This window comes from Heptranchias perlo, chromosome 6, assembly GCF_035084215.1.
Source record: "Heptranchias perlo isolate sHepPer1 chromosome 6, sHepPer1.hap1, whole genome shotgun sequence".
NCBI classification, from domain to species: domain Eukaryota; kingdom Metazoa; phylum Chordata; class Chondrichthyes; order Hexanchiformes; family Hexanchidae; genus Heptranchias; species Heptranchias perlo.
Genome location: NC_090330.1, coordinates 105,001,204 through 105,024,866, shown reverse-complemented (window position 1 = coordinate 105,024,866; position 23,663 = coordinate 105,001,204). Strand labels below are relative to the sequence as shown.

Below are 23,663 nucleotides of genomic sequence, written 5' to 3'. Positions count from 1 at the left end.
AAAGGCGATTGGTCATTCTGCAAAGTCTAAAATTAGGTCAGTCAGTAAAGTCACTAAACATTGGTGTTTGCTCTCCACTGGGAACTTCTCTCACCCCTCCCCAGTTTATCCTAACTTTCAGAATACTGCTCCTCTTTAACCCCACTCCCCCATTTAGTTTAGTTTTCCTAGTAATAGCTTGGGTTAGCGTGTGGGACTGTAATGTCCTCACTACTATTAAACTGGCAGCCCTGGCAGCTTGGAGGCGAATCAAAATAGTTGCAGGGCTATTGGTATTGTTGCTCCACTCTGACCCGAGCTGGGAGACCTCTCCAACTTCTAAATGCCACACTGTAGATGTGTTGATTCCTTTACTGCCTCGCTGGGATATGATTCCATGGGCAGTATTTGGCCTCCAGTACCTCGTCCAATTCAGGTGTGAGCTTTAACAGTGTCAACTCTGGAAGGTATCATTGCTGGGCCTGATGTTGACTTCACCCAATGGACAGAGACTCGCACCTCCAACAGGGGTTGCAGTAGAGCGATAAGGATCAGGAGGACCTTCCCTAACTCAGGAGTGTTGCAACCAATGGTAGCGTCCCTCCTGCTGCCCTGACTGAGATTTGCCAACTTAGTACCAATCAGGGGTCGAACCTGGGACCTTACTGGTCTGCACGACTTACAGACGGTAACTTTGCCTCGAGCCATCGGTGGGGAGCCTGAAGTGATGACTCTACCAAGGAATATAAGACAGAAAGCTAATTAAATTGCAAACTCTTGTATTGCACCTTGTAGTGAGTACGTTCCACAAGCACAAACTTTGGTAGATCCTTTAAACTCGCATGGTTCCTTTATAATATCACAGTGTGCAGCTTTGATACTTGATCTGCAATTCAGATAGCGCAGATGTGTTGGAATTAATACGAGACATGCAGCCAATTGGATCACTCTATGCTAATGGCTTATGTACTAGTCATGAATAAACTGAAAGTGGCATCCAAAAAGGATTTGTAAACATCTCATTCACGTTCAGCACAGAGTAAATAATCATAAACTGATGCTAAAGATCAGGTTATAAAAGCCAATTCACAATAAAAGCATCACAGTGCAAGGAGACCCCAATCAAGAAAGTCAGCATATATAAAAAAAATCACCAATAAATGGAAAGTGGTATCCAAAAGGCACTACCCCTTTTCCAAAATATAGAAATAGCCGAAAACATTTATTGTTGCTCTCTCGTCAATATTATGTATCAAAGTTCACCTGATGGTCTTCCAGCTGAAGGAGTTGTCCATGACCGAGTGCTGCCGACTGGCATGCTCCAAGGTCCAGGAGTACGTGCTGCAGGACGCACTCAAACCAGGTGCGGCCTACGCAAAGGCTCTATTGGGAAATGCCACCGTATAAGGCTATCCCACCTTGTATTGTAGAGAATGTATTAGGAGCTATGTACAGTGTTTTGGATTGTAATAATGGGATCATAATTGTTTGCGATCTGCATTGTATTGGTCTGAACTGTATTGCTTGGATTTTTTTTTTACATTGGACTGTGTGTACCTTTAAATTTTATGAAATAAAGTACATTTTGAAATTTTAAAAAAAGGTGGCAAAGTTAATAATGAATGAATGCATACAACAATTAAACCTCTGGTAAATTACCCTGTGTTTGGTGATGTGAATAGTGGCGATGCAGAAGTGAAATTCTTCTTCCAACAAAGAGTGTGTCTGGGTTTCTCCCTAATTAACGACCTGCTAACAAAATCTCAGGAACAGACAGCTCTGAAACCGCACGGTTTCTGAGAACGAGGTTTCACGGGTCATTAACTCGAGTGAAAAGCAGACATTATCCAGTTTTTTTTTCTCTGTTAAAAGAGGAATTTCACCTCCTTAAGGTTCTGCAGCAGGTACCCCTGGCTTTGTGCTGTGTACAAGCGGAGGTTCAACAATATTGAGTTGCAGCAAGAACTTGCAATGCCACCGCACATTGCTTTTGGACACACGCCATTTAAATGAAATCAGAAGAAGGAAGGTGATCAGAATCAAGATCTTTGCGGGTGTGTGAGGAGTGAAAATCAATCTGGCGTAAAGCAAAGTTATGTTTTTGATTTTGCAACAGCAACATCTCGAAAAGAAAAGGTGGTCACTTACTAGAGTTTGGATCCGAGTTGCCGTCAGCCTCGGTCCTCTTGTCTGGGGAAGCCTGCTCGTAGAACTCGTCCTGCGGCTGAACCAGAGGGAGAGGGTGTGAGATCAGCGTGCCACCATTTACCGGCTCGTGGTCTCCTAGACCACTGTCACTGCAGCTTTCCTGGGAGCCATCGGGCAGGTGAAATGTAACGCGGCGCTGAGACTAGAAAGAAGAGCAAAGAACATGGAAGTTAATGCTCTTCTTTGCTTTTTTTTCCCACTTTCGGACAAACTATCGTAGATCAGTGGGTCTCCCTCTCCCCCCACCCGCCAACTCCCCCCCCGCCCCTATGGATTACAGAGTAACTTGTGCTAATTCTTTCCACAACAAGCAACCCCTTCAGGCAGGAAATATTTACCAAAAGCACAATTCCATATTCAAATATTTCATAATTGGGTCTATGTTGTTCTAACGTATGGAGCATTAACAGCAGCAGAGATGAGTTGGGCAGAATGGCCTATTTCCCTGCTGTAAAATTTGATGTAATTATTATAACAGCTTAATGAAAGTACTTTCTTTAGCTTTACACATAAAGTAAAATATACCTCACAATCTGCTAAATGCAGAGAAAATACGTTCATTCCTCTACAGTCCTGTAGTTGTTAAATGATTGTACAAAAACAACCCAGTTAGCTGTTGTAGGCTGGCACATACCTATCCAAAGACTGGCATATACCTATCTATAGGCCATCACCAAGGGTTGTGTTTTTTTAAAACCTATTGGTATTGTGGAGTTGCATGGAAAAGCCCTGTATGAATGTCTTTTAACGTAAAACATAGATGGAACCAATTTACTCGTAGGCAATTCAATTAACAAAAGCCTTAAAAAACCGCAAGGAGTTGAAGGCCAGACTGAGCCATTCATGCCAGTCATCCAAAATTACTGCTTCAATCTGAGAATTATGTGCTATGTTTCTGAAATCATAAGGTGGGGGGGGAAGGGCGGGAAGAATGAGTCTCAAACAGAGTGCCAGAAAGTTACGAATATCACTAATAATAGTGCATACTACGGCCAATGTCAGACATGCATTCTCACAGAATGTATCATTTGGAGCAATGCACAGCATTGCCAATGATCAACAATTTATTGAGTTTTACACTATTGTTTTAAGATGTGTGCGATTCATCGGGATAGAAGGGAGAAAGAAAAAAACTTTTCTCTCTCTCCTTTTTATCTCCATATAGCACGTGTATTAGAACAACAGTGCATAACTGTTAAATCGACAACAAAAGTGTGAGCATTGACAATGCGGAATCCATGACAGGAAGGAAAATCCTTTCCAACAGTTAACAGATTATATATTCAGTATGAAAATTTAACCCAATGGGTTTTGAAAAGTTCCCCTTGCCCCACAGGACTTCAAGATCACTTAATCTCTTTTACAACTTTTTTTGACCTCCTCTCTCCTCGTCATTACTGATGACCTCCTCATCCGTCTAGTCAGCTCTCCGGTAGATATATTTGCTATCCAAAACAATAAATGAAAGTACATTGTATATATTACTCAAAGTTGTGCAGCTGGTTTACCTCACACTAACTTGAGTGCACGCAGACATCTGTTCACACCCAAGTATTCATCATTGGAACGGAAACACCTCAACAACTATATTTCGATATATATTTACCACAGCAATGACATTTTTACAACATGCTTACATTTTTTTTATTGTTGCAACTTATTTTTACTCTAATTTTTAATAACACACTTCATTGTGCCCTCACACCTCTTTTCTGTTTAATAACCCTAGCGAGATAATTTTCTGGCTGACAATGCCCCTTTCTAGCTACATTATGTAGGAACCATAAGGGCAGTTGGAGGCGCTTACTTCAATTTTGACAAACTCAATACTTCCTTCTCCACTCCCTGTACTATAGAACTATAATTTTGTCTTGTGCACTGTCTCAGGCAATGGCACACACTTATTTCGTGTGAAGTGATTCCGAACAATCCTTTATCCAAACTCAGGTACCACTGCCATTGTAATAAGTTAGCATATAAGAGAAAAATGTCCAAGTGACCCCCATATGACCTAGGCTCCCCGACATCTCTTTCATATATCGGCTGGTTCCATGAGGGCCTGCTTCGCTTTTACAGTCGGCAGAGCAGCAACAGGCCAATCAGCTGCAGTCTTTGTATCACTCTGCCACGCTCAAATCAGTATCCAAATTGAAGCTCCGCCTGAAGGAAAAAAAGTACCATTTTGTTTGAGTTTAAAACCGTGGGTTCCTGGTGCCTTACGAGCTTACGGCTACATTGTCAGGGCAATAATGGGTCATTGCTGACCCACTGAGGCATCGTATCTGCTTCACTAAGGAAAGAGATACATGTCAGGAACTGGGGAGTTAACTAGTTGGCCTCATGAGTACTGCATGTGGAAGTAGGTTACAAAATCTTTACAAGTAAAACATCAGTCCTGATCTCTGTGTTTCCCTAACATTCACCATCTTTTTACTTCATCTTAGCTTCACCATGTTCTTTGTGTATTGTTTAGAATAAATGCTGGTACTTTGAATAGACTCGCTTAGGTGGAAACACTGCTTGGAACAGGAATTTCTCAGGATTTCCTAGGTCAGAATGCGTAACAAAGTCCGCCTGGTAAAATGCCAGATCTGAATCCAATTTATTCCACCGATTTCCAGCAAGGTTTCACAATTTCATCTCCAGTTTTGTAAAGTGAAGGTGGTGGCTTCAGTAATGGGATTGATCCATTGGGCTCAAGACAGTAACGCAGTGTTGCACATGTTGGAGAGTAGTTCCAACCTTTTTGTTTTGAAGACTGAAAACGCAAACTGTTGTTTCTCTCTCTATCTGCAATTTTATTGCTTTCAAAGGAAGAGATTCAGAAAAAAAAATCCATTCTTCAGCCCTCCAGAGCCTAAATGAGCTGAACACCCAGAAAGGAATGTGCAGCAGTGTTGATAAAAGCAGCATTTTTTGCTGAATATCTGCTTTTTTTAAAAAAAAAACAGCAAATGTAACCCAAATGGAATCCTTTCAGGCAGCACAGCACTGATAACCATTTGATTTATTTTGACAGGCTGGAAATGCCCGATTCTAAAACCCGATGGTGTGTTCACAATCTGGGAAAAAGATATGTCGGCTTTATGTCCTTTATCTTGAATTAACCTCTTGAGTACCGCAGCTCCTTAAAGATGTGCGTGCTTTCGGCCTGATAGCAGATATTAAGAGGGCGATTTTCTGGCTGGGGGTTCTCCTGTACATCTGCTGTAATACGAGCCACGGAAGGCTCAGAAAACAAAGATACAACAGAAAACCTACTTGGAAATTCAGCCACTAGCTGTATGTTTGTAAATATCTACGGCCCGGGTTTCTGTTCTTTGTGCGTGGCTCTGCTGGGAAAGTGCAGGTGAAAACAGGATCAGGCTCCGCTGTTACGCGCTCCCCCCTCCCTCAGGGTCAAATAGTTTGCTTGCCCACTTAGTCACCGCCTAGACTCACATATGATGAATGGCCACTTGGATAAGATATTGCAGGCCTGTGAAACTGTACTTCAGTATGAGTCACTTTCTACATGGGAGAAAAAGAAAGAAACAATTTGCATTTATATAGCGCCTTTCATGACCTCAGGATGTCCCAAAGCGCTTTACAGCTAATGAAATACTTTTGAGGTATAATCACTGTTGTAATGTAGGAAAAAGGCAACCAATTTGCGCACAACAGTTCTGATGAAAGGTCGTTGACCTGAAACGTTAACTCTGTTTCTCTCTCCAAGTTGGACTATAACTTGGTGTTGTAAGATTGTTTACATTTGTCAACCCCAGTCCATCACCGGCATCTCCACATCATCTCTCTCCACAGATGCTGCCTGACCTGCTGAGTGTTTCCAGCATTTTCTGTTTCTCTTTCAGATTTCCAGCATCCGCACTATTTTGCTTTACTTTGCAAAAGTATGACGATTGTGTAAACCATGTTTAATTTATTTTGATTTTCTTTTTTTTTGTTCAGGCTTTGATCAGCTTGAAATGTTCGAATGCTCTGATCGAACCGTTGCAATATTGGCTGATTTTCAGCATTTTTAATGCTAACCATTCTCTGCTAAACTGGTAAAATGAGGCTGTTTGATATTTTGAAGGATTTTTTGACTGATGTCGATCTGCAAAATATCAGCCATCGCAAACTGCCAAGCAGTACAAAGCAGCAAGCAGTTGTTTTACTCTCCTGTAAGTGTATCAGTGGTGTTGCACATGCTGAGTATGAGTTTGGCGAAGGAGACTGTTAATAAACAAGACTCCCAGCATTTCCACAATCACTTTTATTCTTTTTGACAGCAGGAAAAAAATAAGATTATATCCCATGCCTCAATTCAGGATGAGTTACAAATACCTGTAGACTCAGTAGTGGTACATGGCAGTTTGCAACGCATTATGTCGAGACCCAAACTCACTCGGTCAGTCATGTGGCCTTGACATTACCCTGCAAAAATTAGCATATGAATGCTTGATGGAACCACGTGCAATTCCTTAACCCATTTATCTTAAAAGGGTTAACGCTTCCATTAACGTAGCAGACAAAGGAATTGCACATGAATGCTTTAAGTATTCATTTGTTAATCTTCACACAGAGTAATTTCCAGGCTCTTGAATTACATTGCATTATTGTTATATGTGGACAATGCTATTTTGTAGCAATCAACTGCAGATTCTTACATTACAATTACATTACAATTATTCATCCTTAACGAGCTATCAGGGATCAACTGCAAAGATTGATCTAGTCGTCTGAATCCCCGGTGGTGTTTGGAGCTGAAAACTTTGTTTTATTTTGGAGTGAGGATGGAATGAAACTGCTCGCTTCAGCTTTGCAATACACAGATTATATATTAAAAAAATGGAATTTCCAGCCAATAATCTCATCAGTAGTTCAATGATGTCTCTAAACTGCTATGGTTTTGCTCTTGTGGTTATGACATTACCTGAGCCAGTCAATGAGATTACGGGGTTGAATTTCCACAGTGGTTCTCCTGGTCATTCACTGTGACTTCTGTGGACCATCTGTGGAAATCCTAGAGAAACTCAAAAGCCTCCTGCCCAATGCTTCCATAGCCCAGGACCGTTCCCCAGTATTACCAAAACCCAGGACCATTCCCCAGTATTACCAAAACTCAGGACCATTCCCCAGTATTACCAAAACCCAGGACCATTCCCCAGTGTTACCAAAACTCAGGACCATTACCCAGTGTTACCAAAACTCAGGACCATTCCCCAGTGTTACCAAAACCCAGGACCATTCCCCAGTGTTACCAAAACCCAGGACTATTCCCCAGTGCTACCAAAACCCAGGACTATTCCCCAGTGTTACCAAAACCCAGGACTATTCCCCAGTGTTACCAAAACTCAGGACCATTCCCCAGTATTACCAAAAGTCAGAACCAATCCCCAGTGTTACCAAAACCCAGGACTATTCCCCAGTATTACCAAAACTCAGGACCATTCCCCAGTGTTACCAAAACCCAGGACCATTCTCCAGTGTTACCAAAACCCAGGACCAATCCCCAGTGCTACCAAATCCAGGACCATTCCCCAGTGTTACCAAAACTCAGGACCATTCCCCAGTGTTACCAAAACTCAGGACCATTCTCCAGTGTTACCAAAACCCAGGACCAATCCCCAGTGCTACCAAATCCAGGACCATTCCCCAGTATTACCAAAACCCAGGACTATTCCCCAGTGTTACCAAAACTCAGGACCATTCCCCAGTGTTACCAAAACCCAGGACTATTCCCCAGTATTACCAAAACTCAGGACCATTCCCCAGTGTTACCAAATCCAGGACCATTCCCCAGTATTACCAAAACCCAGGACCATTCTCCAGTGCTACCAAATCCAGGACCATTCCCCAGTATTACCAAAACCCAGGACCATTCTCCAGTGCTACCAAATCCAGGACCATTCCCCAGTGTTACCAAATCCAGGACCATTCCCCAGTATTACCAAAACCCAGGACCATTCCCCAGTATTACCAAAACCCAGGACCATTCCCCAGTGTTACCAATACCCAGGACCATTCCCCAGTGTTACCAAATCCAGGACCATTCCCCAGTATTACCAAAACCCAGGACCATTCTCCAGTGCTACCAAATCCAGGACCATTCCCCAGTATTACCAAAACCCAGGACCATTCCCCAGTGTTACCAATACCCAGGACCATTCTCCAGTGCTACCAAATCCAGGACCATTCCCCAGTATTACCAAAACCCAGGACCATTCCCCAGTGTTACCAAACCCAGGACTATTCCCCAGTATTACCAAAACCCAGGACTATTCCCCAGTATTACCAAAAACCAGGACCATTCCCCAGTATTACCAAACCCAGGACTATTCCCCAGTATTACCAAAACCCAGGACCAATCCCCAGTATTACCAAAACCCAGGACTATTCCCCAGTGTTACCAAACCCAGGACTATTCCCCAGTGTTACCAAACCCAGGACCATTCCCCAGTATTACCAAACCCAGGACTATTCCCCAGTATTACCAAAACCCAGGACCATTCTCCAGTGCTACCAAATCCAGGACCATTCCCCAGTATTACCAAAACCCAGGACTATTCCCCAGTATTACCAAAACCCAGGACCATTCCCCAGTATTACCAAAACCCAGGACTATTCCCCAGTATTACCAAAACCCAGGACTATTCCCCAGTATTACCAAAACCCAGGACCATTCCCCAGTATTACCAAAACCCAGGACTATTCCCCAGTGTTACCAAACCCAGGACCATTCCCCAGTATTACCAAAACCCAGGACTATTCCCCAGTGTTACCAAACCCAGGACCATTCCCCAGTATTACCAAAACCCAGGACTATTCCCCAGTATTACCAAAACCCAGGACCATTCCCCAGTATTACCAAAACCCAGGACTATTCCCCAGTGTTACCAAACCCAGGACCATTCCCCAGTATTACCAAAACCCAGGACCATTCCCCAGTGTTACCAAACCCAGGACTATTCCCCAGTATTACCAAAACCCAGGACTATTCCCCAGTATTACCAAAACCCAGGACCATTCCCCAGTGCTACCAAATCTGAGCACTGCTTCCTCTCTAATACTATTAAATACCAGGTACCCATCTCCATCGAGTACGGCTTGCCTACCATGTTGCTGTGCATCCTCAGCTTTATGAACAGGAAGGGATAAAAATGAAATATGTAGGTAATGAAATACTGAAAATATAAAGGCCACTCATTTACAGTTTTTACAGAATAATGGACAGAGCTGGGGAATTTGATCCCAAAGCTCTGGGAAAACAAGAATACCATGAAATAAAACTGACTTAGACTGATTCAGTTACCATAAATCAGCCAGCCTGATGTTATGATTCACAAGGCATAGCGCCCTTATTATTATAAAATATTGGTCTGGAAATACTGCGGTGGTTCTCCTGAGCTCCCACTTATTTTCAGCAGGAGACAGGTGAACCCACCGAGAAACGGTGTATAAGGCTTTCAGTTGTTTATGCTGTATCTCTGGGGTATGTGTTCATCTTCCACCTTAAGATATGGAAGAACCTCCACAGAATTTCAGGAACCTTGTATTCTCCAAATCACAGCAAGCAATAATATATTTAAAGTCTTGCATGTGGTGCACTCTTTTCATAAGTGCTATACAAAACCCTGGTTAGACCGCACCTGGAGTACTGTGAGCAGTTCCGGGCGCTGCACCTTCGGAAGGACATATTGGTCTTGGAGGGAGTGCAGCGTAGGTTTACTAGAATGATACCCGGACTTCAAGGGTTAAGTTACGAGGAGAGATTACACAAATTGGGGTTATATGCTCTAGAGTTTTGAAGGTTAAGGGGTGATCTGATCGAAGTTTATAAGATATTAAGGGGAACGGATAGGGTGGATAGAGAGAAACTATTTCCGCTGGTTGGGGATTCGAGGAGTAGGAGGCACAGTCTAAAAATTAGAGCCAGACCTTTCAGGAGCGAGATTAGAAAACATTTCTGCACACAAAGGGTGGTAGAAGTTTGGAACTCTCTTCCGTAAACGGCAATTGATACTAGTTCAATTGCTAAATTTAAATCTGAGATAGATAGCTTTTTGGCAACCAAAGGTATTAAGGGATATGGGCCAAAGGTAGGTATATGGAGCTAGATCACAGATCAGCCATGATTTTATCAAATGGCGGAGCAGGCACTAGGGGCTGAATGGCCTACTCCTGTTCCTGTGTTCCTATGTACATTTACCTCCTGTCACAGTTTGCCTGTTACACTTTGCTGATAACACCCCTACTGTTGTAAAACAGGGTGACCGCTGATTCACCATGAGCATTGCCATGGGAGATCTGATTACGTTATTTGGAAAGCGCTTGAAACATTGCTGCTTGTACAAGAGTGATTCCACTATGGACTACAGACTATATGTGTAGTGTAATTCTACCATACCAGTTTTGTATATGCCCATCTATTACATTTTAATAGGGCGGTGACAAACACAGACTGGCATGGTTCCTGAAGGAAGCTTTGATTTCTCTGTGAGCCGGGCAATAGAGTATGTACAATCTGTGATGGAAATGACCACACTAGCATCCATTCCTGTGCAATTCAGTGTGCACGCTACTAATGGTGACAGCCCTATTCCATTCACAGACACTGACTGATTTCAAACTAATCAATACTTTTTATACAATCCGAATGTTGTTTGATAAAGTCCCTGCATCCAAACCACATGTACTGAATGCTAACTGGTAATTATTCACATGCAGGTAACATTCATTGATGGCAACTGGCACTTGTAATCAACATTGTCACGTAACACCCAGGCTGTCAGGTCCCAGGAATCAAACCCATTGCTCTGTACAGTAATAGCAAAATATGTATCACCGTCAACACAGCAACTTGTAAAACACATGAAGTAGCCTCAGCCCGATTTATTATACATTTAACAGATTGATGGGGATATGTTTTTCTCCGTTCCCTAATGATAGCAAAAGTCAGTGTGACTATAATGCAGAGCCCACCTTGCACCCCTGTTGAGTCTTTCCCATTAACAAACCGAGGAAAATATACCCCTATCTGCTATAAATCCAGCTAACATTCAGCTGCAGCGGGATCTATGTTTTCAGCAACTTTTATTGTGAGTAACGGGTTATTGATTTATTGCAATAATACATACATAACCTTGCTTCAAACAGCACAGAGAAAATCCCTCCTGCAAACACCAATAAAACACTCCATTAATAAGTGAACTTAAAACTCCCTCCCACAAACATAATGTCCCCAACAATTGACCCTTGCTTTACACAAAACTTTAGCCTCCCTGTTCTTGGTAAGAGTGCTATGGTGTAACGCACTCTAAGCCCATGTTCCATCATCCTTAATGCTCAATCAGTCTTCCACACTCCCCCAGATTGCCCTGAACATCTGATAATTCTTTGTCATATTGTAAACCAGTTTTTTCTACATTCATTAGCTTGGAGTGCATTGTTTCATTAACTGCAGAAGGTCTGATTTCTATCAGGTGCCAGTACACTGCCTCACTGTTTCAATGATGTGGAGATGCCGGTGATGGACTGGGGTGTACAAATGTAAGGAATCTTACAACACCAGGTTATAGTCCAACAGTTTTATTTGAAAATCACAAGCTTTCGGAGGCTTTCTCCTTCGTCAGGTCTCACCTGACGAAGGAGAAAGCCTCCGAAAGCTTGTGATTTTCAAATAAAACTGTTGGACTATAACCTGGTGTTGTAAGATTCCTCACTGTTTCAAGTTCATGTTAGCCAGGAATCCAAGGAAAGCAATCACAAGATAGGTTTGGATGAAGAAGCCCTTATGACCATTGGTCTTTTCAGAATATCGAGCCACAACTCGAGTTTTAGGGCCATATTTCCACTGATGATATCAGAGAATCATTTTTTTCAACAATTTCATAAATAATAACTTACCAAAAATAAGAAGTAACGTCTGTGTTAAACCAAACGCATGGCTAGGGAAATCTATTGGTTTGTTGTTCTGAGTCAAAAATGGCAGACCTGGCACTGTTAGGGAGAGAGCAAGATGATAAAAATCAATGGCCCAGAATTTGCTGGGGTGGGGCATCTCGCGCAGCATGGCCCACTTGTTAGACTTTTTCCTAACCCTTCAGCAGCAAATTTCTGGAAGCGCGCGCTGATAACGACGCAGCAAAAGCAACAGAGCATCTGGGACCTTGGTGAACGATGGGACCGACAGTTTATTTCCATTAGCAATGGAGAAAAAAAACAGAGGAACAGCAGCGAAGGAAATCGGGTGAATTATAGTTAAATCAGGTACAGAAAGAGAAATAAAGGGAGGGAAAGAAAGGTTGGATTAAGAAAGAGAGAGAAAAAAAGAGACAGAAAGGAAAAGTAAAAAAAAGATTTAAAATTTAAAATTTTAAAAATCTCTAAGAACAATTTGCTACCAGTAGGAATGAGGCTCCACAGTTTCAACTGTTCCCTTTCAAGGCCAAAGAGGTCGAATGGCATTGCAGGAACGTAAATCTCGTCATTAAAAGGGTACCAGCCCTAACTTTCTGTGGCGAGTTTAGTTGGTAATTAATGCGCAAATGCAGCGATTTCATGACATTCACGGGGAGGTTGAGGGCGAGCTCCCTTTTCACAAGACCATCGGCGGAGCAGCGCAAACCAGCAATAAGTGACGATTCGCATCTCACAGGCTATCTCTTCCTCCCCACAACTTGCTGGCCGATTTACACACTAATAACACCCAGCGCCAATAAACTCACCAGCAAATTCTGGGCCAGTAGTTTTTTTCAAAACGTTGTTTCGGCAGGATGTGGGCTTCAAACCCCCAAAGAATTAGTCATTTTAATTACGGAATACAACTGCTTTCAAGTTGATTCTTTTTGCCATTTTCTCCCATCTTCTCCTGAAGATACTGAATTTTGCTGTGGTATATTCCATGGGGGCTGACAGCCCTCTGGTACCTAGCCCAAATGGCTTTTCTTCATATGCAAGCTGTAATAATGTTAGCAGGCCATTTGACTGTGGAAGGTATGAAATCGAAGCCAGATCCAGTCCTCACTTAAAATGCACTTCTCAGCAAGGGTTACTGAATAGGGATCAGAAGCAGGAGCTCTGACTTAACTTTTACACACCCTAACCTGGGGCACTGGGGCCAATTAAGAACCCTAGTAGCTGGCCCAGGTGAGATCAGCTAACTGAGTGCACGACTGGAATAGAGCCTGAAACTGCCCATCTTTATGCTTTAGCACCGGACCAAGCTGTGCATTCATCTACCAAACCATCGAGAGAGTTTCACTGACATCCTGTTTACCAAATGTGCTGAAAATGCATTCTGTAGCAGATATTGAGCTCACCAACTAGACACAAGGTATGAAAATTGCACCGGTCTTTGTCTTGTGAGCTGGGAACTAGAATTACATAGATTTTTACAGCACAGAAACAGGCCATTCAGCCCAACTGTGCCAGTGTTTATGCTCCACACGGGCCTCCACCCACCTTACTTCATCTTACTCTATCGATAGTTCCTTCTATTCCTCTCTCCCTTAGGACTTGAATGATAAACTCTTCAGGCACTGGCATATGAGGAGAAATATGGACTTTGTGTGGGTGTCAGAGTGCCCTGCAGGGATTTTCTATCAACTAGTTTTGATGTGCTGTGCATGTAAATTCATAAAAATCTACTCTGTTAAAGTGCTCCTGAAACCAGCAAAATGGAGATATGCATGAAAAACTCAGTAACCTTCCATCTAATGGGATTCTATAAAGCCAAGAGTTTCAGTGCCATATACAAGGCAGATGTGTTTTTCTTTTTCATACAATAACCTGTGGGTTACATGGTTAGGGAAGCACAATTTGTAAACAAAACGGACAGCCCCTTCACATCTGACTTTCTTTCCAACACTCCACATTTCACAAGCCAAGCAACTCAGCTAGCTCCAATAAGAAGTCCCAAACTCCTTGAGGTGTATATCCACTTTGACATCAATTATATTTTTCTAACCTTTTCACTGGTTAGCTCAGTACAAGCTCATATCGAATGTCTCTCTGCCCTGGAGACATTAGCCCATTTGAAATAAACAGATTAACACCTCGGTTACAAATGGGAAGATAGGAATATAAAGCAAGCACCATTACGTGTTTGTACCTTAAGATTGCTCACTGTCACTTCCAGCCTTATTCTCTACTGAACCTTTGGAACGGCATTACATCTGGTTGGTTTCAAGTCAACTCTAAACAAATTCTGTAAATTACCGACAGTTACGTTACAATTCTGATAAAACTGCTGTCGCGGGCATCTGTTTTAAGCACATTTCACTCACAGGAGGTGATACAGGTGTGAAATATTATTGCTTGAAGATTTTCACATGCCTGATTTACACATTTTTTAAATGTTAAACAGTTTGCTTTAACTTCCTGTTTGGGCTCAGTGCTTCCACCTTCTGTTGGTCAAACTGTGTCGTACTTGCGTTGTCAGTCACTGTTGGACTGGACTAACCTGCCTGGTTCTCGCTCTCCTGCTTCTATCCCTTTTGAGCTGTTAAAATGGGCGAGGGGGGAGGGGGCTGTGGTGTGAGGGGGAGCTCACCTTATCTGTGCTTCCATTTGGGATAAATTTCAAAAATGAAACTGAAGAACGAAGAAGAAGAAACTAAATACAACAAAACATTGCACATGCTGTGCATGCACAGTGCATTTTGGCTCATAGACATGTTTTCTTTTTTATCCTTCCTGCACTTATTAAAACACATTTTTAAAGCACATAAAGAGCTGCCAGGCCGTGGGAGGAAGGTATCATCCATGTCACTTGGCAGCTGTGAATTCAGCTGCAGAGCCCGCCAGCATCCACACTGGCAGGAGCTAATCATCAATAAATAAAACTCAGCAAGCAATACGAGTTTTATTTAATCTGGTCTTAATGTGCTATGTTTATAGTAGCTAACAGGAGCTGAATTACTGTTTTTTTTCCCAGTGATTTAGGTTCAGTTTACCACAATAAACATTGTATTAGCGATGGAATAAATCCTCGCCAATGTAAGTGAAGGACTTGCTAATGCTGGAACAGCTTGCAATAGATTGAGTATTGATGCCATGTACTTGGCAGGTGTGGCCTTTCCAATCTACAAAGCTGAACATCACAGAGAAGATCCAAGTTCCAAAGAGAAATTCCCTCTGGTTTAAGGATCCACTCACTCACAGCCCTATTAAAAGGAACAATATTCCATAATTTGGTTCTGTTACAGGCAATTAAAAAAAAATACACGTACTAGTGGATCTCCTGTGGCATTGCTCACGGTTAGTCTGAGGTCAGGAACAGGCTATGAAGTTTAACTGCTGGTCTGACCTGTCCCTTTAAGACTTAAGTGCTCATTCTGGGAAAGCGATGCAAGCTGGCAAATTCAGATAATTGTAGCTGCTTGTAAACTACTGAGGTCAATCAAGGGGGAATTGTAAATTGCTTGTAAATTTTGAACCCTTGGTCAATGACAAATTTTCCTCTTTTTTGAAGATTGTTTTGATGTGTCTTTTAGCTGTGCTTCTTGTAACAGGCTGCGTGGGGTTACAGTGCCACCTCTAGAGCAAGCAAGAGTAACGGGAATTCTTATATTATTGTTTCTTGTGGCAGTGCCACTGTCTGGAAGAAATAAGGAGAGCGAGTGCTCTCGATATCAAGAAAAAAAAAGAAAGACTTGCATTTATATAGCACCTTTCACAACCTCAGGATGTCCCAAAGCGCTTTACAGCCAAGGAAGTACTTTTTGAAGTATAGTCACTGTTGTAATGTAGGAAACGCGGCAGCCAATTTGCACACAACAAGCTCCCACCAACAGCAATGTGGTAATGACCAGATAATCTGTCTTATTGATGTTGGTTGAGGGATAAATATTGGCCAGGACACCCAGGGGAGAACTCCCCTACTCTTCTTTGAAATAGTGTCATGGAATAATGCACACCAACAAATTATGCACACTTGCAAGTGAGGGTCTTGCTATGCTGCTTTCAATGCTTCCCTAGCCCCAGCAGAGTGTGCTGTGTGTTCTAGTCACCGGACAGAATTTCCATTTCAATCTACTTATTTTTATTCATCTTCTTCACTTCCTTATTTTTTCTCATGTTCTTCCATCTCCTCAGACTGGGCAAGTGAATCCAGGCATTCAGTGTAGGTCAGTCTCAGAGACCGCCCCCCCCCACCAATCTCTTAATGTGAAAGGGCGATACGATTACTATAACACCACTGCCCATATCATTGGAGCCAATTACACCATGCAAATTAAAGAATTATACATAGTCCTCAGGATTATATTGAGAATCAGTCGATATATTAAAGAACACCAGCTTCAGATTGTATTCCCTGAGGCATTCATTGCAAACATTCTGCCTACACTACGAAGTCCACACATTACAACTTAATAATTATCTTTCTAAAATGAAGTTTTTAAGAAAAATACTTATTGTAATAACTACATTTTCATCTGATGTGGTTGACATTTTTGAAGATTTATTTTTACAAAGTAATCATTTTTTCTGATGGCTGCGAGTGTAATTGTGTATATTTGCAAGTCATACAACACATTACACTCAAAACACTATCTCAATTCCCCATTTCTAAGCAGCAGTAATATGTCAGCCCCAAGGCCCCTTGTCTGTACAATATAATGATGGTACTTACTTTACAATCACAGTGGGCACACGGAAACAGAGAAAAAGTCTCCCTTTTAACTATTTACACACCACAGACAATCAAGATTTCTTGAAATATTTGGTACAATGATCACATAGGAACAGAAGTAGGCCATTCAGCCACCTTGAGCCTGCTCCGCCATTCAATCAGATCATGGCTGATCTGTATCTCAACTCCATTTAACCACCTTGGTTACATACCCCTGAATACCCTTATCTAACAAAAACCTACCACTCTCAGTTTTGAAATTTTCAATTGACTCCCAGCCTCAACATCTTTCTGGGGAAGAGTTCCAGATTTCCACTATCCTTTGTAGAAGCACTTCCTGACATCATCCCTGAACTGCACACAGTGAGACCCCGATTCCCGGCCAGAATGGAGATGATTGGGTGATTCCTCCGTCAATCACGCCTGGAGACCGCACTGCTGCAAGTGACTGGGATTGGTTTTTCGCACGTGCTGTGAATCCTACCATAAGCCCCGCCCTGCCTCTAACTCATTGTCTGACACAGTGGTGTCAATAGACACTCTGGTATTTTCTATGGGGGGGTTGGAGAGGGGAGGGGAATGTCAGAAGGGAGGAAAACCATTGGGAGCGTCTTCCTGGGCTGACTATGTCAAACTACATTTTGGAGTACAATCTGGGTGGCTACCTGCCCTCTTGGCTGGAGTGTGACATGTGGCCTAAAGAGAAGTGAAAACATGCAGAAAATAAAATATTTTACCAAAAGTAAAAATTTGAAGTGGCCGAACTGTACTGCTTATTTTGTTTTGCTGTGAAGATAAACTATTTTCTCTGGTGGGTGAGTCCAGAACAAGTGGGAGTCCAGTGGCATAATCTTAAAATTAGCAGAGCGTCTATTGACACCACTCTGTCAGCCAATGAGTTGGAAACAGGGCAGGGCTTATGGCAAGACTCACAGCAAACAGTCCATTTTACAGCAAATTCTATTTACTCAGCAAACAGAGTCTATTTAAACAGCGCACTACAGCAAACAGTCTTCAGAGTCTATTTAAAAAGAGTCTCTACAAACTACAGCAAACGGAACTAATGACCAAAGCAGGGTGATTATGTCTCCCGATAAGAGCAGGGTGATTTCTCCAGCAAATTATGTGCGTAAAATTAATCCCAGTTACTTATAGCAGTTACTCCAGGCGTGACTGACGGGGGAATTACCCAATCATCTCCAGTCTGGCCAGGAATAGCGGTGTCACTGTATGCAGCCTAGAAATACAGGGCAGTCTCTGCTCAGGACCTCTACATTTGGCACGATTCAGATTGGGAATTGATCAGATTGTGTTCACTTTAACAGTCTGTTCATCACTCCTGTCATCACCAAAATAATCTTTTTTGAATAAGGTAATGAAGAAAGTGTCCCACGGTGCCAATGAGCTGGTGGAAATGGATTTACGGTCAATGGAAAATTCACGCCTACGACAAAGTCTTTGGGGTGTGTATAACCCAACTCCATCCACGGGATCGGGTGGAACACCGGTTTTACACCTCGCCCAATAGTACTCTCCATTGACATCAGAGCATTGCACTCAATCCTGCCAATTTTGCGACGGGCGTGTTAGGTTAAAATTGCCCCCTTCAACCGCAACCTCTCACCTCCCCTCCGGCAGCAGCAATGGAACATTTGTACAGGTCCACCATTTTCTTAGGCTGCGGTCAGCATAAGATGAGGGAAAATGGGCAGTAATCAAACCTGTGGAGAAGTTTGGTGTTTTATTTCGGCCCCCAAGATTTTCCCCCTTCCCTCTCCTGAAGGGAATGACTTTTTGTGCATCAGAAGTTGTTTACTCTAGCTTTGCTCCGTGAAGCTGGGCAGCGTGTATCTCATTGGTCCTGAATTGCAGGAGCGATTTTACTACGTCCTAACATCTGTCATTGGGAAAATGCTAGAATCCATTATTAAGGGAGTAGTAGCAGGACATTTGGAGACTCATAATACAATCAAGGAGGGTCAGCATGGTTTTATGAAGGGGAAATTGTGTCTGACAAATTTATTAGAGTTCTTTGAGGAAGTAACGGGCAGGGTGGATAAAGGGGAACCAATGGATGCAGTATACTTGGATTTCCAAAAGGCATTCGAATAAGGTGCCACATAAAAGATTACTGCACAAGATAAGAGCTCATGGTGTTGGGGGTAATATACTGGCATGGATAGAGGATTGGCTAACCAACAGAAAATAAAGAGTCGGGATAAAAGGGTCATTTTCAAAATGACAATCTGTAACAAGTGGGGTGCCGCAGGGCTCAGTGCTGGGGCCTCAACTATTTACAATATATATCAATGACTTGGATGAAGGAACAGAGTGTCTTATGGCCAGATTTGCTGATGATACAAAGATAGGTGGAAAAGCAAGTTGCGATGAGGACACAAGGGGCTCGAATTTAGCAGGCCTGCGGGTTCCCAGCGGGTGGTCCTCCGGGAGCGTGGTCAACACGCTCGGCGAAATTAGTGGGTTGCCCGCGCGATCGTAGCAGGCAACCCACTAATAGGAATCAATTACCTGCTCCTCCGGGGTCCACGGCGCTGGTCTGCGCGTCGGGCGGGCTGCGCATGCGCAGTACGATCTGTCAGCTGGAGGCTCTCTAGTTAAAGGGGCAGTCCTCCACTGACAGATGCTGCAACCAATGGAACAAATTGCAGCATGGAGCAGCCCAGGGGGAAGGCTGCTCCCAGTTTAATGATGCCTCACCCCAGGTATCATCAGATGGGGTGAGGAGGAGGGGGAGGACACAGATCTTCCACCCGGCGGGCGGGAGGAAGCGGCCTGCCTCTGCCACCAAGAAGGCCTGGCTCGAGGTGGCAGAGGGGGTCACCTGCGCCACCAACATATGGCCCACCTGCTTACAGTGCAGGAGGCGCTGCAATGACCGCAGTAGGTCAGCCGCAGTGAGAACACGAAGTCTTTCCCCTACACTCCGTCTGCAACAACACTGCCCCCACCCCACATCTCCTTCGGCACCGCCAACACTACTCTGTCACATCACCCTTCATACCCACTCAAACCCCATCCTCATCTTACCTCCACCTACTCACCTCGCCAGTACTCATCCTGCCACTAACACGCAACCCAATCCTCATACAATCTCATTGCTCCATCCCATACTCACCCTCTCGTGCATCTCCCTCACGGCCAGCCTCACTCAACCTGCCACCACCTGTGCTGCAGCCACAGGGCATGCATCACATATGTGCAGTAGGCAGCGTAAGGCAAACGTGTCGTGAGCATGAAGGGGATGCACAAGGGTGTCTGAGGGTTTGTCATGGGTGTTACCTATATTGAATTACAGAGCAACAAACAGCACACATTATATTGACACCACCACTGCCATGTCTCCGCGAATCCTGTCCGTTGTGTCCAATAATGCCCGCTCCTGGGTATCACTATGAGGACCCACCACTGATGCCACCCATCGTGTTACTGCAGAGTAGGTGCAGGTGTATTTGCAGGGCTCGTCCGCGCAGACGACTGAGAGACATCGGCGGTGTAGCCGGCTGCACCCTGGAAGGATGCGGAGGAGAAGGTGTGGAGGGCAGTGGTGACTTTGACAGCGACAGGTAAGCAGTTGGTGCTGGGGCCAGCCAGGAGCAGCTCGGCATGAAAGAGCCTGCAGATCTCCACGACTACATGTCGAGCGAATCTGCGCCTCCCTGTGCACTGCTGCTCGGAGAGGTCCGGGGAGCTGCGCCTCGGTCTGTGGACCCTGTGGCGAGGGTAGTGCCCTCTGCGATGCGTCTCTCTCTGCGGTAGCCCTCCCTCCTGCTGTGCAGGTGGGCGTGCAACAACACCGTGTTGGGGGGATCCACTTCTCTGCGGCGGACGGCGTGGACTGCGAGGCTGCTGGGGCTGGTCATGCTCTTCGTCCTCCGAGGGTGTCCACACACCACCCATCTGGCAGGTGTTGGTCTGAGGGGTTGTGCAGGGTAGGTGGGTGGTTCCTCGGACTGGGGCTGCGGTTTCGTGTCGGTCTGTCCTCTGGCTTGGCCGGGGGGTGGTGGACGGCAGGGGTTGCCCTATGTGACGCGGTGGCCTCCTGCGTGGGTGAGGGCTCTCCCCCGTGGAGTGCACCTTGGCACCTGCCACAGGCTGCTGGCTGCAACACGCCTGGTTGGAGAGAGACTGTTTCCCCCAGTGTGTGAAGCTCACTGCCTTGAACCTAAAATCCCACACTTCCTCTTTTGACAGCTGCTTCAGCTCATTAACTGACCTCAACAAGCAAGGTAAGTACACTCAATTGGAACCCCGCTGGCTTTAATTGCCTGCGGGATTCCCACCAGCGGGGCTTGCGCGCGCAGCCCCGCACGTCAGCGCGGTACCCGGAAGTGGCCGGGATTTCGTCGCGATCCGGTCACGTGACCGGATATCGGGATTTTCCGGGCCCCCCCCGCTGGAAACCCGCCGGAAACCCGACGCCAAAATCGAGCCCAAAGTGTCTGCAAAGGGATATTCACAGGTTAAGCGAATGGGAAAAAATTGGCAGATGGAATATAATGTGGGAAAATATGAAGTCATCCACTTTGGGAGGAAAAATAAAAAAGCAAAACATTATTTGAATGGAGAAATACTACAAAATACTGCGGTGCAGAGGGATCTGGGTGTCCTCGTACATGAAACACAAAAAGTCAACATACAGGTGCAGCAGGTAATCAGGAAGGCAAACAGAATATTGGCCTTTATTTCTAGGGGGATGGAGTATAAAAGCAGGGAAGTCATGCTACAACTGTACAGGGTGCTGGTGAGACCACACCTGGAGTACTGCGTACAATTCTGGTGCCCTTATTTAAGGAAGGACATACTTGCATTGGAGGCAGTTCAGAGAAGGTTCACTCGGTTGATTCCGGGTATGGAAGGATTGTCTTATGAGGAAAGATTGAACAGGTTGGGTATATACTCATTGGAGTTTAGAAGAATGAGAGGAGATCTTATTGAAACATACAAGATTCTGAGGGGACTCGATAGGGTAGATGCTGAGAGGATGTTACCCATCACGGGGGAATCTAAAACTAGGGGGCATAGTCTCAGGATAAGGGGTCGCCCGTTTAAGACAGAAATGAGGAGGAATTTCTTCTCCCAGAGGGTCGTGAATCTTTGGAATTCTTTACCCCAAAAAGCTGTGGAGGCTGAGTCATTGAATACATTCAAGGCTGAGTTAGACAAATTTTTGATCAGCAAGGGAGTCAAAGGATATGGGGAAAAGGCAGGAAAGTGGAGTTGAGGTAAAAATCAGATCAGCCATGATCTCATTAAATGGCGGAGCAGGCTCAAGGGGTCGAATGGCCTACTCCTGCTCCTATCTCTTATGGTCTTATTAAAGGTGCTATATCAATACAAGTTGTTGTTGTTAATGCTCCTCCATTGTTAATATCAACACAGTAATCCTTCGCTAAAGGGACGAGTCATTGCCGGGACTTGCCGACCCATTAATCAGTATTTTGTGCTTAAATCAGAAATTCGCTGTCCAAGGAGCCAAAGTGACCGATGGGATGGTTCTCAGGAGAGCATGGACATTGGAATTTCTGACTTAACCGTATGCACATAGTCTCGCGACAGGCAGACCAGGTTAAACATTGCTTTGTTCTACCTAAAACTCGGAAAATATTTTACCCATTCATTTTCGTAAAAGAATGTTTTAGATTTTGCCTGCTAACCATGGAGGGGCAGCAAGTCCTGGCGAGCAGCCCACTCCAAGGGAAGCGGATGTGAACAGGAAATTGAGTGGGCTTCTACCCGCTGGTGGAGGGAAACTAAAGAGAAGGAAATAATTTTTTTTTTAACAATGACAGTGCAAATAAAACTGTTTACAGAGAAGGATCTGGAACACAATTGTTGGAGGTTGTTGGAAGCCAATCATCTCAGCCCCAGGGCATTGCTGCAGGAGTTCCTCAGGGCAGTGCCCTAGGCCCAACCATCTTCAGCTGCTTCATCAATGACCTTCCCTCCATCATAAGGTCAGAAATGGGGATGTTCGCTGATGATTGCACAGTGTTCAGTTCCATTCGCAACCCCTCAATTAATGAAGCAGTCCGAGCCCGCATGCAGCAAGACCTGGACAACATCCAGGCTTGGGCTGATAAGTGGCAAGTAACATTCGCGCCAGACAAGTGCCAGGCAATGACCATCTCCAACAAGAGAGAGTCTAACCACCTCCCCTTGACATTCAACGGCATTACCATCGCCAAATCCCCCACCATCAACATCCTGGGGGTCACCATTGACCAGAAACTTAACTGGACCAGCTATATAAATACTGTGGCTACAAGAGCAAGTCAGAGGCTGGGTATTTTGCGGCAAGTGACTCACCTCCTGACTCCCCAAAGCCTTTCCACCATCTACAAGGCACAAGTCAGGAGTGTGATGGAAGACTCTCCACTTGCTTCGATGAGTGCAGCTCCAACAACACTCAAGAAGTTCGACACCACCCAGGACAAACAGCCCGCTTGATTGGCACCCCATCCACCACCGTAAACATTCACTCCCTTCACCACCGGCGCACTGTGGCTGCAGTGTGTACCATCCACAGGATGCATTGCAGCAACTCGCCAAGGCTTCTTCAACAACACCTCCCAAACCCGCGACCTCTACCACCTCGAAGGACAAGAGCAGCAGGTATATGGGAACAACACCACCTGCACGTTCCCCTCCAGGTCACACACCATCCCGACTTGGGAATATATCGCCGTTCCTTCATTGTCGCTGGGTCAAAATCCTGGAACTCCCTTCCTAACAACACTGTGGGAGAACCATCACCACACGGACTGCAGCGGTTCAAGAAGGCGGGTTACCAGCACCTTCTCAAGGGCAATTAGAGATGGGCAAATTATCATCGTAAAAC

At 44.5% G+C, this 23,663-nt stretch overlaps 1 protein-coding gene across 1 annotated transcript in view; it reads right to left on the bottom strand.

Moving 5' to 3' along the window:
• The window catches only part of LOC137323115 (protocadherin-9), a 549,237-nt gene that overhangs the window by 206,858 nt on the left and 318,716 nt on the right, over window positions 1–23,663 (bottom strand). The window contains exon 2 of the mRNA XM_067986554.1: window positions 2,128–2,329. Within this exon, the coding sequence (XP_067842655.1) occupies window positions 2,128–2,329 (202 nt within the window). The remainder of the gene's footprint in view (window positions 1–2,127; window positions 2,330–23,663) is intronic.